This window comes from Schistocerca cancellata, chromosome 11, assembly GCF_023864275.1.
Source record: "Schistocerca cancellata isolate TAMUIC-IGC-003103 chromosome 11, iqSchCanc2.1, whole genome shotgun sequence".
Classification (NCBI taxonomy): domain Eukaryota; kingdom Metazoa; phylum Arthropoda; class Insecta; order Orthoptera; family Acrididae; genus Schistocerca; species Schistocerca cancellata.
This window is the reverse complement of record NC_064636.1, coordinates 168,027,215-168,041,423: the sequence shown is the minus strand read 5'-3', so window position 1 is coordinate 168,041,423 and position 14,209 is coordinate 168,027,215. Positions and strand designations below refer to the sequence as shown.

The window sequence follows — 14,209 nt, the reverse complement described above, 5'->3', positions numbered from 1 at the left end:
GCTAGGGATCGGAGGAAATACTCTCTGGCTTCTGGCGGCTATCTGATTTGGTGAAGACTGCCAGTCTCGCTAGCGGGATGAAAGCAGAGCTCACCATCTGCAGCATCATCGACAGGACTGACTGCGGACCTTTGGTACAGAGCCGAGTGGAGGGTCTGAATCAGAGGCTGAGCCAGTTCTGCGACCGTGTGGGCTGCAGATTCCTCGACTTGCGCCATAGGGTGGTGGGGTTTCGGGTTCCGCTGGATAGGTCAGGAGTCCACTACACGCAACAAGCGGCTACACGGGTAGCAGGGGTTGTGTGGCGTGGGCTGGGCGGTTTTTTAGGTTAGATGGCCTCGGGCAAGAAAAGAAAGGGCAGCAGCCTCAACGAGTGGGGGGCAAAGTCAGGACATGCGGGGACCAAGCAGCAATCGGTATTGTAATTGTAAACTGTCGAAGATGTGTTGGTAAAGTACCGGAACTTCAAGCGCTGATAGAGAGCACCGAAGCCGAAATTGTTATAGGTACAGAAAGCTGGCTGAAGCCAGAGATAAATTCTGCCGAAATTTTTACAAAGGTACAGACATTGTTTAGAAAGGATAGATTGCATGCAACCGGTGGTGGAGTGTTCGTCGCTGTTAGTTGTAGTTTATCCTGTAGTGAAGTAGAAGTGGATAGTTCCTGTGAATTATTATGGGTGGAGGTCACACTCAACAACCGAGCTAGGTTAATAATTGGCTCCTTTTACCGACCTCCCGACTCAGCAGCGTTAGTGGCAGAACAACTGTGATAAAATTTGGAATACATTTCACATAAATTCTCTCAGCATGTTATAGTCTTAGGTGGAGATTTCAATTTACCAGATATAGACTCGGACACTCAGATGTTTAGGACGGGTGGTAAGGACAGAGCATCGAGTGACATTATACTGAGTGCACTATCCGAAAATTACCTCGAGCAATTAAACAGAGAACCGACTTGTGGAGATAACATCTTGGACCTACTGGTAACAAACAGACCCGAACTTTTCGACTCTGTAAGTGCAGAACAGGGGATCAGTGATCATAAGGCTGTTGCAGCATCCCTGAATATGGAAGTTAATAGGAATATAAAAAAAGGGAGGAAGGTTTATCTGTTTAGCAAGAGTAATAGAAGGCAGATTTCAGACTACCTAACAGATCAAAACGAAAATTTCTGTTCCGACACTGACAATGTTGAGTGTTTATTGAAAAAATTCCAGACAATCGTAAAATCCGTTTTAGACAGGTACATGCCGAGTAAAACTGTGAGGGACGGGAAAAACCTACCGTGGTACAACAACAAAGTTAGGAAACTACTGCGAAAGCAAAGAGAGCTTCACTCCAAGCTTAAACGCAGCCAAAACCTCTCCGACAAACAGAAGCTAAACGATGTCAAAGTTAGCGTAAGAAGGGCTATGCGTGAAGCGTTCAGTGAATTCGAAAGTAAAATTCTATGTACCGACTTGACAGAAAATCCTAGGAAGTTCTGGTCTTACGTTAAATCAGTAAGTGGATCGAAACAGCATATCCAGACACTCTGGGATGATAATGGCATTGAAACAGAGGATGATGTGTGTAAAGCTGAAATACTAAAAACCTTTTTCCAAAGCTGTTTCACAGAGGAAGACCGCACTGCAGTTCCTTCTCTAAATCCTCGCACGAACGAAAAAATGGCTGACATTGAAATAAGTGTCCGAGGAATAGAAAAGCAACTGGAATCACTCAACAGAGGAAAGTCCACTGGACCTGACAGGATACCAATTCGATTCTACACCGAGTACGCGAAAGAACTTGCCCCCCCTTCTAACAGCCCTGTACCGCAAGTCTCTAGAGGAACGGATGGTTTCAAATGATTGGAAAAGAGCACAGGTAGTCCCAGTCTTCAAGAAGGGACGTCGAGCAGATGCGCAAAACTATAGACCTATATCTCTGACGTCGATCTCTTGTAGAATTTTAGAACATGTTTTTTGCTCGAGTATCATGTCATTTTTGGAAACCCAGAATCTACTCTGTAGGAATCAACATGGATTCCGGAAACAACGATCGTGTGAGACCCAACTCACTTTATTTGTTCATGAGACCCAGAAAATATTAGATACAGGCTCCCAGGTAGATGCTATTTTTCTTGACTTCCGGAAGGCGTTCGATACAGTTCCGCACTGTCGCCTGATAAACAAAGTAAGAGCCTATGTAATATCAGACCAGCTGTGTGACTGGATTGAAGAGTTTTTAGCAAACAGAACACAGCATGTTGTTATCAACGGAGAGACGTCTACAGACGTTAAAGTAACCTCTGGCTTGCCACAGGGGAGTGTTAGGGGACCATTGCTTTTCACAATATATATAAATGACCTAGTAGATAGTGTCAGAAGTTCCGTGCGGCTTTTCGCGGATGATGCTGTAGTATACAGAGAAGTTGCAGCTTAAGAAAATTGTAGCGAAATGCAGGAAGATCTGCAGCGGATAGGCACTTGGTGCAGGGAGTGGCAACTGACCCTTAACATATACAAATGTAATGTATTGCGAATACATAGAAAGAAGGATCCTTTATTGTATGATTATATGATAGTGGAACAAACACTGGTAGCAGTTACTTCTGTAAAATATCTGGGAATATGCGTGCGGAACGATTTGAAGTGGAATGATCATATAAAATTAATTGTTGGTAAGGTGGGTACCAGGTTGAGATTCATTGGGAGAGTCCTTAGAAAATGTAGTCCATCAACAAAGGAGGCGGCTTACAAAACACTCGTTCGACCTATACTTGAGTATTGCTCATCGGTGTGGGAACCGTACCAGATCGGGTTGACGGAGGGGAGAGAGAAGATCCAAAGAAGAGCGGCGCGTTTCGTCATAGGGTTATTGGCAGACTCTGCAAGAGAGGCGCTCTGCATCGTGGTGTATCTTGCTTGCCAGGTTTCGAGAGGGTGCGTTTCTGGATGAGGTATCGAATATATTGCTTCCCCCTACTTATACCTCCCGAGGAGATCACGAATGTAAAATTAGAGAGATTAGAGCGCACACAGTGGCTTTCAGACAGTCGTTCTTCCCGCGAACCGTACGCAACTGGAACAGGAAAGGGAGGTAATGACAGTGGCACGTAAAATGCCCTCCGCCACACACTGTTGGGTGGCTTGCGGAGTATAAATGTAGATGTAGATGGAAACAGTGACATGGCTGTGGCAATGTTGATTACCAAAGTAAAAAGGACAACTAAAACCAAGCAGAATGATATACACATGTTCAGGAAACAAGACAAAAAGTCAGTGTTGTCCAATTTCAGTAAGGAACTTCGAACATTCAGCACAGGGCAGATGCAGGAGTATGTAGAGGAACTGTGGCTGAAGTTTAAAAGAACAATTGACCACGCACTGGACAGATCTGTTGTATCCAATGGAACACTTCACAATGGGAACGAACCTCCACGATATACAGTCAATGTAAAGAAACTTCAAAAGAAACAGAGGTTACTGGATAATAGGTATAAAAGTGTAGGGCTACAGATAGAGAGATGCTGAATGAAATGCATTTGGCTGTCAAGAGAGCAATGCGTGATGCCTTCAATGACTACCGCAGCAGAATATTGTCAAATGATACTTCAAAAACCCAAAGAAATTCTGGTCATATGTAAAGGCTGTTAGTAACACCAAAGTTGGTGGTGGTGATGACAATTGGTTTATGGGACACTCAACTGTGCAGTCATCACAACCTGTACAAAGTCCCAATTTTTACACCGTCCAATTTGTTTCAAAGTCCAATCGATCCACTGTCAGGAATGATGATGATGATGATGATGATGATGATGATGATGATAACACAAACACATAGTCCTCAGGCACAGAAAATACCCAACCCAGCTAGGAATTGAACACAGGACCCCGTGATCGAGAGGTAAAAATGCTAGCCACTAGACCACTAGCTGCAGACACCAACATTAGTGTACAGTCGAGACTATCGAGTAAGACAGGAACTGAAATTAAAGGTTGCAAAGCAAAAGCTGAAATGCTTAGCTCCATTTTCAAATGTTCCTTTACGGAGGAAAATCCAGGAGAATTGCCCCAATTTAATCCTTGTACCACTGGAAAGATGAGTGAAATAAGTATTAGTGTCAGCAGTGTTGAGAAACAGCTGCAGTAGCTGAAACTGAACAAAGCTCCAGGCCCCAATGGAAACCCTGTCAAATTATATACTGAATTTCCGGCTGAGCTAGCCCATCTTTTAACTGTAACCTATCAGATTCCTCGAACAAAAAGCCACGCCCAGTTCTTGGAAACAAGCACAGGTCACACCCATCTACAATAAGAACATTAGAAGTGATCCACAGAACTGCTGTCCAATATCCTTGATATCAATTTGTTGTAGAATCTTATAGCATATTCTGAGCTCAAACACAATGAAGCATCTCAAACAGAATGACCTAACCAGCACAGATTTCGAAGACAATGAATCACGTGAAACCCAAATCACAATTTCCTCACATGATGTGCTGAAAGCTTTGTATCGAGGTAGTCTGGTAGACACGGTATTTCTTGATTTCAGAAAAGCATCTAAGTATCACACCCGTGCTTATTGTCAAAAGTTCAACCATGTGAGATATCAAGTGATATTTGTGCCTGGATCGAGGACTTTTTGGTAGGGAAGACACAGCATGTTATCTTGGATGAAGTGTCACTCTCAGATGTAGAAGTAACTTCAGATGTTGGGACCCTTGCTGAATATATTTTATATTATGACCTTGTGGACAGTATTAATTGTAACTTCAGACTTTTATGCAGTTGGTGCAGTTATCTACAATGAAGTACTGTCTGAAAGAAGCTGCATAAATATTCAGTCAGATCTTGATAATATTTCAAACAGTTGCAGAGACTGGAACTTGCTTTAGATGTTCAGAAATGTAAAACTGTGCACTTCACAGAATGAAAAAAGCATAGTATCACACGACTATAATATCAATGGGTGCCAGTAGGAATTGGTCAACTCGTACAAATACCTGGGTGTAATACTTTGTAAGGATATGAAAAGGAATGATTACATAGACTCAGCCATGGGTAAAGCAAGTGGTAGACTTTGGTTTATTGTTAAAACACTGGGGAAGTGCACTCTGTCTACTAACAAGATTGCTTACAAATCAGTCATATGATCCATTTCAGAATACTGCTTATGTGTAGAGGATCCATACCACATAGGACTAAGAGAGGATACTGAATCTATATAGAGAAGGGCAGCACGAATGGTCACAGGTTTGTTTAGTCTGTGGGAGAGAGTCACAGAGATACCGAAGGAAGTGAACTGGCACTCTCGAAGATAAGATCTTAAGTATCCCGACAGTCTACTAACAAAGTTTCAAGAACCGGTTTACACAATGTCTCCAGGAATATACAAAAACTTTCTACGCATCGTTCCCAAAGGGATCGTGAGGACAAGATTAAAATAATTACAGCACACAGAGAGACATTAAAACTTTTATTCTTCCCATGCTCCATACATAAACAGAACGGAAAGTAACCCCAATAACTGTAGATGTAGACGTAGATTGGCGGGAGAGAAATTCAGACAACGCTGTATGTTGCTCGCTTTGTGGTTTTCACACTCCTCCCATCAAACAGTGCATCTCATGAGGTCACATGCAGTGTTGTCTGCTACATTCTTTGTATTTGTTGCACCTCCAAATTCGAGTGGAAAGTCTCAGAAGATAAGGGAAACAACAGTTACAAACCGAGTACCTATACTAGTGTTCAAAGTACTACCAATAGCTACAAAAGACTTCTGACGTCAGTTGTAAAGCTGTTGAAAACGGACAGTGAATGCTTCTTGTGGAATCACTCGAAGTACCATAATCACATCTAATTGGATACTGGCAATGTCTGCGAATGTTCGTGAAGAATACAGCTTACACATTCTTTGTTTCTCTCCAACTCTTCTGCTCTCATTCTCAAAGACAGCCATCAATTACCCGCAAGCATCTGTCACATTCATTTGATATTGTCAGGGATTGTCCTTGTTGATCTGAGAGAGGCTTACCCTTCCCATCTCTGTAAACATTTAAACCAGGCGGAAAAACACTTCTTACTCACTGCTTCACCTATGTACACTTGCACTAACATTCCACAAATCTGTAACTGTTTTTCCTAATTTGAAGCAAAACTTCATGTTAAGGCATTGCTCCATTTTGTACTGATATGAATGCAACAGATGATCAGCACCTGTCTTTGGCAAAGAGTGCAGAAGGGTTGAAGTTTATAAGCAAAGACAGTGTAAGAATTTTGTTGTTCACAAACAAACATTCACACAGATGCTGCAGATATCTAACAATAGGTGACCACATTAATTCAAGTGATTCCACGAGATATTTTTGCTGGCAGTTTCAGACAGCCTCACAACCAGTGTCAGAAGTGTGTTGTAGCTAATGATGATTACTGTCAAATCCAGTGAAGTTATTCTGTTTGTAACTATTTTTTTCCTTCATTTCGTGAGACCAACCACTGAACAACTTTTTTCAGGCACACACTTTAGAAAAGGAATCCAATTGCATAGATGCTGGGAACAAAAAATGAACTTTCGTATAGTAGAGGAGACCATTTGTTGACTGTGAAATGGACAGACTCTAGGAATATCTTTCTGTTGATGACAACTGAAAATGACTGCATCTGATGTCAATGTTCCAACAAAATCACAAATGATACAGCAGATGAAACCTGCCTGTATTTTTGAGTGTAATAAAAACAACTGGTGTGGACTGCAGCAATGAGTTACTTTCCTTGTGAGAGCAAGGAAAGTGATGAAAAGAAAGTGTTCCCCTTCCCCTGCCCTGGAAGTACATATCCTTTGGTGCGCAATAAATACAAACTGTGCTGCACATAAAGAAATTCAATAAAAGGAAATTCCATGGTAACCAGTTCACAAACAAAGCAAGCCACAGCGTTGAAAGTAACCTATGTATCAGTTCTTCAGGGAAGAAAAGCCCACATGGCACACCACTGGTTATTCAAATTTTTGTGTTAACAATGAAGCTGTTTGTAGTGGATTTTTTGTTGTTGACGATCTTATCTTCTTTGATAAAGGAAGTGGCGAAATGTAAACTATGTGATGGTGTACGTTGCCTGGAAATAACTGAACAAACAAAGTAGCAGGAAGGGTTTAGTGTCAAAATTAGTTGTTCTGTGTGGATCCTGCAAATAAATCTACCTCAAAAATGACTTCAAACCAAACATTGTGCATAATTCATATGATGTGAATTTGATGTTAGTGTATGCAATGCGTGCAATACGAAAAGGAAAGAAGGCTGCTCAAACGTTTTGTGGTTTGATGGACCTTCCTCCTCCCAGCAGGTTCAGCAAGTACATAAAAATACTTTTAGATGCCTTGACGGTTATATCTAAAGCATCTATGAAACATACAGCAGAAGAAACAGTAAATATTAGTGGAACCAGGGACACTGCTGTTGCACTTGATCGGACATGGCAACATTGAGGACATCATTCCTTGAGTGGTGTTGTAAGTGCTACTTCTCTGGAGAATGGAAAAGTTGTTGATGTTGAGTGCTTATCTAAGTACTGCCACACATGCCATGGTAACACTGAAGGACATATTGAACATCAGTGTTCTAAGAATTATGATGTTTACAGTGAAGGTATGGAGTGTGATGGAGCTCTACAAATAATTCAGAGGTCAGTGCCCATTTATAACATTAGATATACGAAGTACCTAGGCAATGGGGACTCTAAAGCTTTCAATAAAATTAATGAGTTCAATGTTTATGGTGATCTACATTTATACTCCGCAAGCCACCCAACGGTGTGTGGCGGAGGGCACTTTACGTGCCACTGTCATTACCTCCCTTTTCTGTTCCAGTCGCGTACGGTTCGCGGGAAGAACGACTGTCTGAAAGCCTCCGTGCGCGCTCTAATCTCTCTAATTTTACATTCGTGATCTCCTCGGGAGGTATAAGTAGGGGGAAGCAATATATTCGATACCTCATCCAGAAACGCACCCTCTCGAAACCTGGACAGCAAGCTACAGCAAGCTACACCGCGATGCAGAGCGCCTCTCTTGCAGAGTCTGCCACTCGAGTTTGCTAAACATCTCCGTAACGCTATCACGGTTACCAAATAACCCTGTGACGAAACGCGCCGCTCTTCTTTGGATCTTCTCTATCTCCTCCGTCAACCCGATCTGGTACGGATCCCACACCGATGAGCAATACTCAAGTATAGGTCAAACGAGTGTTTTGTAAGCCGCCTCCTCTGTTGATGGACTACATTTTCTAAGGACTCTCCCAATGAATCTCAACCTGGTACCTGCCTTACCAACAATTAATTTTATATGATCATTCCACTTCAAATCGTTCCGCACGCATACTCCCAGATATTTTATAGAAGTAACTGCTACCAGTGTTTGTTCCGCTATCACATAATCGTACAATAAAAGATCCTTCTTGCTATGTATTCGCAATACATTACATTTGTCTATGTTAAGGGTCAGTTGCCACTCCCTGCAACAAGTGCCTATCCGCTGCAGATCTTCCTGCATTTCGCTACAATTTTCTAATGCTGCAACTTCTCTGTATACTACAGCATCATCAGAAACTGTAAAGATTCCTTGTGTATGTGACAACACTGCATTCATTCAATGTAGTCTGTGATCTTTTAATTTGTTTTCAGTGTTTGTACAAAAAATATCATCCTACAACTTGTAATGTCGAAAGCACATCCGACGGTTAATCGTACATTACCCTCATATTCTGGCATATTTTAACTCACTGTGTTATCGAATAAAGTTATTTACACCTTTATTTATCAATGTTCGACTTGGGCCTTCCGAGGCTGTCACTTATCCTCAAAGCCCGAGTCTGCAGATTGAAGCACACAGATGCAAAGCAGATCTCAGTACCTCACCCGACTGCACGTATAAGGAATTTCAAAAATCACAACAGGCAACAGTGCTGCCATTCACACTGTACATCAATCGGGCAAACAGAGTTGTCACCTGAAGGTGCCGGACACATGTGCTGTGAAATATTCTGGCAAAGCGACTGTACGATCCACCTGGAGACCCGACAAGAATATTATGCGGAAAGAGATTACACTTTTATGAGGCACCCGAAACCACGTGTGACCGGTGCCGTAATACTCTCGAAAATATCTCCGAACGACCTCCGACTGTCGCCCGAGTGTCGAACGGAGAGTGTGGGACGTGACGTACACGTGAACCTCTTGGCAGCCCAGTGGCGGCCGGCAGTCTCGAGCACCCAGGCCTGCGTGGGGTCGGCCAGCAGGAAGGAGTTGTGGTAGGTGAAGCCGGGGTCCGAGTCCGAGCAGGGCCCGCCCTGCCCGTGCCGCTCCAGCAGCCGCGTCACCACCTCCACCGCCTCCTCCGCCGTCGTCGCACGCTCCAGGGCCAGCCTGTGACACAGTGACGTATTTATTCTAAATGAGTGCTCGAACCCGACAGTAGTGTTACGTCTGCAGACTTCGTATGATGACAAACACTGAATCCTTCCTTCCTTGCTGGTGTCCTTTATCCAGTCAATGACAGATCACAACATATACAGAATATCTACAATTTCACAAAGAACCAACTGTACCTGTCTACAGGCTGTTATTTCAAAGTGGATGACACTCTCAAAGGCATTTTAAAGCCACTGTCAGCTCCGCCCAGGGAGGAATCCACATATCCCTTAAAAAGTGGCAGAATGGGATACGTCACAATGAAATTACTGATACTGGGACTAACGACTGACGCGATCGTATCGTCACGGATTTCTTTATGTATCCTGTAAGTAGTTACTAACTGATTCACTTCTATTTCCACTTGAATATGAACTTCATATCTACTTTAGTGTAGTTTCTGGCATTGGCTAATAATATTTTCACCACAAAAAGCTTGTACTTATAAGAATCTACAAACAAACACAGTCACTGAAAACATTACCAATGAAAATCTTACAGTAATTACAATGTAATTAATAAATATTGCAAAGACATTACTTAAATATACTAGCTCAATCATTTTTGTGTTAAAAATGTAACTTAAGCAAAATTATGCCAGATTTTTCTTTCAATATCACACAATGTATCAAACTTTTATCAAAAGTTCTCAGTTGCAACTTTCTTTATGCAATCACCTCAATAACAATGTGTAAAAACTGTTAATTTTATTACTTTAATAAGAGAGGTGTGCCAGAAACCACCCAGAGACTGTTGTATTTGTGAAGTGTTTGGGCAGTCTTCTGTGGATTCTTTATGAGTTTTGTGCAACTTTGAACTGTATGTATCATGGAAGTTAATACAATGTGTAACTGAAGATTTCATACTTATTTGGAATAATAAACAAAACGTGGAATGAAATCAGCTGTTGGCTTACTGACAGCTAATGACAAACACAGGAAACAGTTAATTCAACTCCCAAAGTTAAGCAAATTTCCACAAAATGCCAGTTTCAATTTAACATTCGATGCTGCTAACTCTCGGTGATGTGCATCAGTTTGTTCCGATAAGATTACCTGTAATGTCAACTTGTAGCTACTTGGATAATTTAATTATTTCAACATATAACCAGGTGGTTACATCAGACCACTTTGCTTTTAGTATAACTGTATAGGTGAATGTGAATCAAATGTTGAAGTATTTGCACATTATTTATGTCAGGTGGGACACGGGAATCAACCCAGTATTTACCTCGGTGGATGTGAAAAACCACCTAAAAATCACACTGAAGCTGGTTGGCACTCTGCCTTCATTTTTCATGCACACAGCAAATTCAATCCGTGGATGGCAAGCATCCCAATGTCCAGGAGTGCGCACTTTAACACATTTGTGTATATGGATGGGTTACATAAAGACTTGGGATGCAAGCAGTAATTTAACACAGTTACAAAGTGATACAAATTCATAAATTACTAATTCCAATAGGATGTAATACACGTCTGCAGACCTCACTACAATTTGAAAATAACTTCCTCCAAATGTCCCCATTTCCACAGATGCACTGCTGGAGCCATCACCGTAAGGCTTCCCTAATCAAACTGTAGCACTTCCTACAGAATGGTGCTTATTTCACAACAAATGGTAGTCTTTAAGTTTGTCAACTGTCTCCAAGTTACTGGCAAATATTCTTTCCTACACAATCCCTGTGGAAGTAATACAGAGTGTTAAATCTGGGGAAAGAGACAAGGGACAGCCACCTTGCATCGCCAAAGTGGGATACTGCACAGTTAGGCAACGTTTAAGTACAGCCACATTTTGGCACTCGAGATAGTTTTTGCACCACCCTGCTGAAACCAAATGTTTTTACTTAATAACATATCCAGTCACAAAAATGTCAAAGATTAGACATCAACAGTAGTTGGAGAAATATGGTTCTCAGTTAATCATTGCAAGTGCATCAGTGCAAATGGTGAGTGTTTTCCTTGTCAGTTTCTCTTAACTCTCAAATCACTTGCAGTTTGTACAGTTGAAACTTCAAATCACCTAGTAAGTGTCCCGGAAAATGTCACGACATTTGTAATACTTATGCATGTTGCCCTGGCAAGTGCCTGGTACTACATTCAACTGATACGTTCAAGTTCATTCCAGGTTCCCACGTGTTCGAACCCACGTTCCCTGACCTTGTGACTGCCAGTTAAGAATTCTACCACTGGCATTCCACTGTCTCAGCCACGTGACAATACTGTGCATCTCACGTACAACCGAAGGGCACTCATTACTGTTCCGTCCCAATCCCTGCCGAGCCTCTGCGAGAGGACTAGTCCACATAAAGGCTTCCGCTGCCGCAACTCGAGTCTGTACGGCATGTTAAATGTCCAATTTTCTCCCATCTGGCAATATATGCATGCACAGCATTCAACTTGTCTTTCATTAGGACTGACAACTGCAACAGTTAGATACAATATGCTACAGTGCAGCACATCAGGAGTGACCGTAATGAAGAGCTCAATACATTACCAACAAAACAATTACCTATATAAACGGTTTGGGAGCCAATCTGAGCAGCCATCTTAGGTCGTTTGCAGATGACGCTGTCATTTATCAACTAATAAAGTCGTCAGAGGATCAAAACAAATTGCAAAATGATTTAGAAAAGATATCTGAATGGTACAAAAATTGGCAGTTGACCCCAAATAACAAAAAGTGTGAGGTCACCCACACGACTTCGGTTACACGATCAGTCAAATCTGAGGGCCGTAAATTCGACTAAATACCTAGGAATTACAATTACGAACAACTTAAATTGGAAGGAACACACAGAAAATGTAACAGATCTACTAAGGAGACTGCCTACACTAAGCTTGTCCATCCTCATTTAGAATACTGCTGTGCGGTGTGGAATACTTACCAGATAGGATTGATGGAGTACATCAAAAAAGTTCAAAGAAGGGCAGCACATTTTATATTATCGCGAAATATGGGGGGGGGAGTGTGTCACTACATTTACTGCCAAATATATAAGTTTATATTTTTTACCCATTTACACAGTTTGTTTATGTACGAATATGACATGGTTTATTGCTATTCAGGTAATGTTCAGCTGAAAATACAAGAATTAAAATTGTATTTCCTGTTTTAAAAAAAATTTGTGGCCATTTTTTTTACAGTAAACACAACCAAATTATGATATGAAATGAACAAATGTTAGTAAAACGTATTCAATATTTGCATCTGAAATAAAAAAAAAAAAAACATTAAGGTTTGTTGCAATTGTAAAATTTTAACTTTTTCTGATGTAAACATCATACATTTCATGATTTTGTGCGATTAAAAATTTGTAGGTGTAAATAAGGAAGATTGGAGTTTAACATACTGTCAACAGCTCAGGTTTCGAAAAGGATGGGGAAGGAAATTGGCTGTGTCTTTTTCAAAGGAACTGTGCCAGCCAGCATTTGCCTGGAGTGATTTAGGGAAATGACGGGAAAACTAAACCTGGATGGCTGGATGGGGATTTTAACCATCATCCTGAATGCAAGTCCAGTGTGTTGACCACTGTGTCACTTCAGTTTATAGCTATACTTGTAAAATACTGCCACTGTTACAAAATGTAAACAGCTGGGTACTTGAACACAAGACAGAGAGAGAGAGAGAGAGAGAGAGAGAGAGAGAGAGAGAGAGAGAGAGAGAGTGTGTGTGTGTGTGTGTGTGTGTGTGTGTGTGTGTGTGTTGCTGCTTGTCAGTAGAATGTGTTAATCAGATTCTATTCTGGACAAGATCTGTATGTGAGGTTCTAAAAAAATTTCCCTAATGCTCATCAAAACTGAAGTTGCAATTCTAAAAAGAAGAATGTGTTAGAGTTTTATTTTAAACATCAGTTATTTATAACACATCCGAACAGAATCAAGGCGAATTTATAATTAAACATAATATTCAGTACACCTGCGTTATTGGATGAGAGCAAGTTAAGTACGAGTAGTTTTGATTGCATACTACACTGTGACATTGAAACAAATATGAAAAATTTTGTTCTGAGATGCAAGTCTCAAAATTTTCTTATTCAGTATTAACTAATGACTGGGCCTGGCTTTCCAATGCTAGTGTCAAGTATCTATGACCTTTTCTTAGTAAAACAGAAGGTGCACCTACTTTTAATATTAATGGCATCAATGAATTTAAAAATTCAGTGGAGTAACACACTCTTCCTCTCGAAGATGGAATCATCAAAGTAATATATTTGTGTTGGGGCCTCATGCTCAGACAGACCCTTGTCATTTATTTTATTGGCTTGTCATTAGCAGGTGACAACATACACTGGTGTCCAAAATTAAAGCAACAAATGGAAATTTTTGCAAGGCTGCATTTTTTTTGCACACAACAGTTTTAACAGATAATAGTAAAAACAACATAAAGAATACAGAACGTAAGCTACTGCAATATGCATAGCGGCAGACAAAAATGTTCTTTGTTTTTCCAACATAACAGGTTTGGACACACATTCCAACAACTAATTAATGTACTCAGTATGGGGTGTGAACACCTCTGGTAGCAACACAGGGCTGATGACGGGAAGTGCTGTGAATGATGTCATCAGTCTCATGTTGAGGCAATAATGCCCATTCTTTCTGAAGAGCTGCTCACAAGGGGATGGTTGGTGGATGCTGATGTGATGAAACCTGTCTCTTTAATCTCTGCAGTGCACCCCAGATGTGCTCCATGGGATACAAATTGGAAGAGTGAGCAGGCCAAGTTGTGCACGCAATATCTTCCTTTTCCAAGAAAACT

General features: G+C 41.2%; 1 protein-coding gene across 2 annotated transcripts in view; it reads right to left on the bottom strand.

Moving 5' to 3' along the window:
- Nucleotides 1-14,209, bottom strand: part of LOC126108522 (secernin-2) — a 114,567-nt gene that overhangs the window by 65,476 nt on the left and 34,882 nt on the right. For both annotated transcript variants that reach the window (XM_049913793.1, XM_049913794.1), the window contains exon 4: nt 9,204-9,403. In XM_049913793.1, coding sequence (XP_049769750.1) covers nt 9,204-9,403 — 200 coding nt within the window. The remainder of the gene's footprint in view (nt 1-9,203; nt 9,404-14,209) is intronic.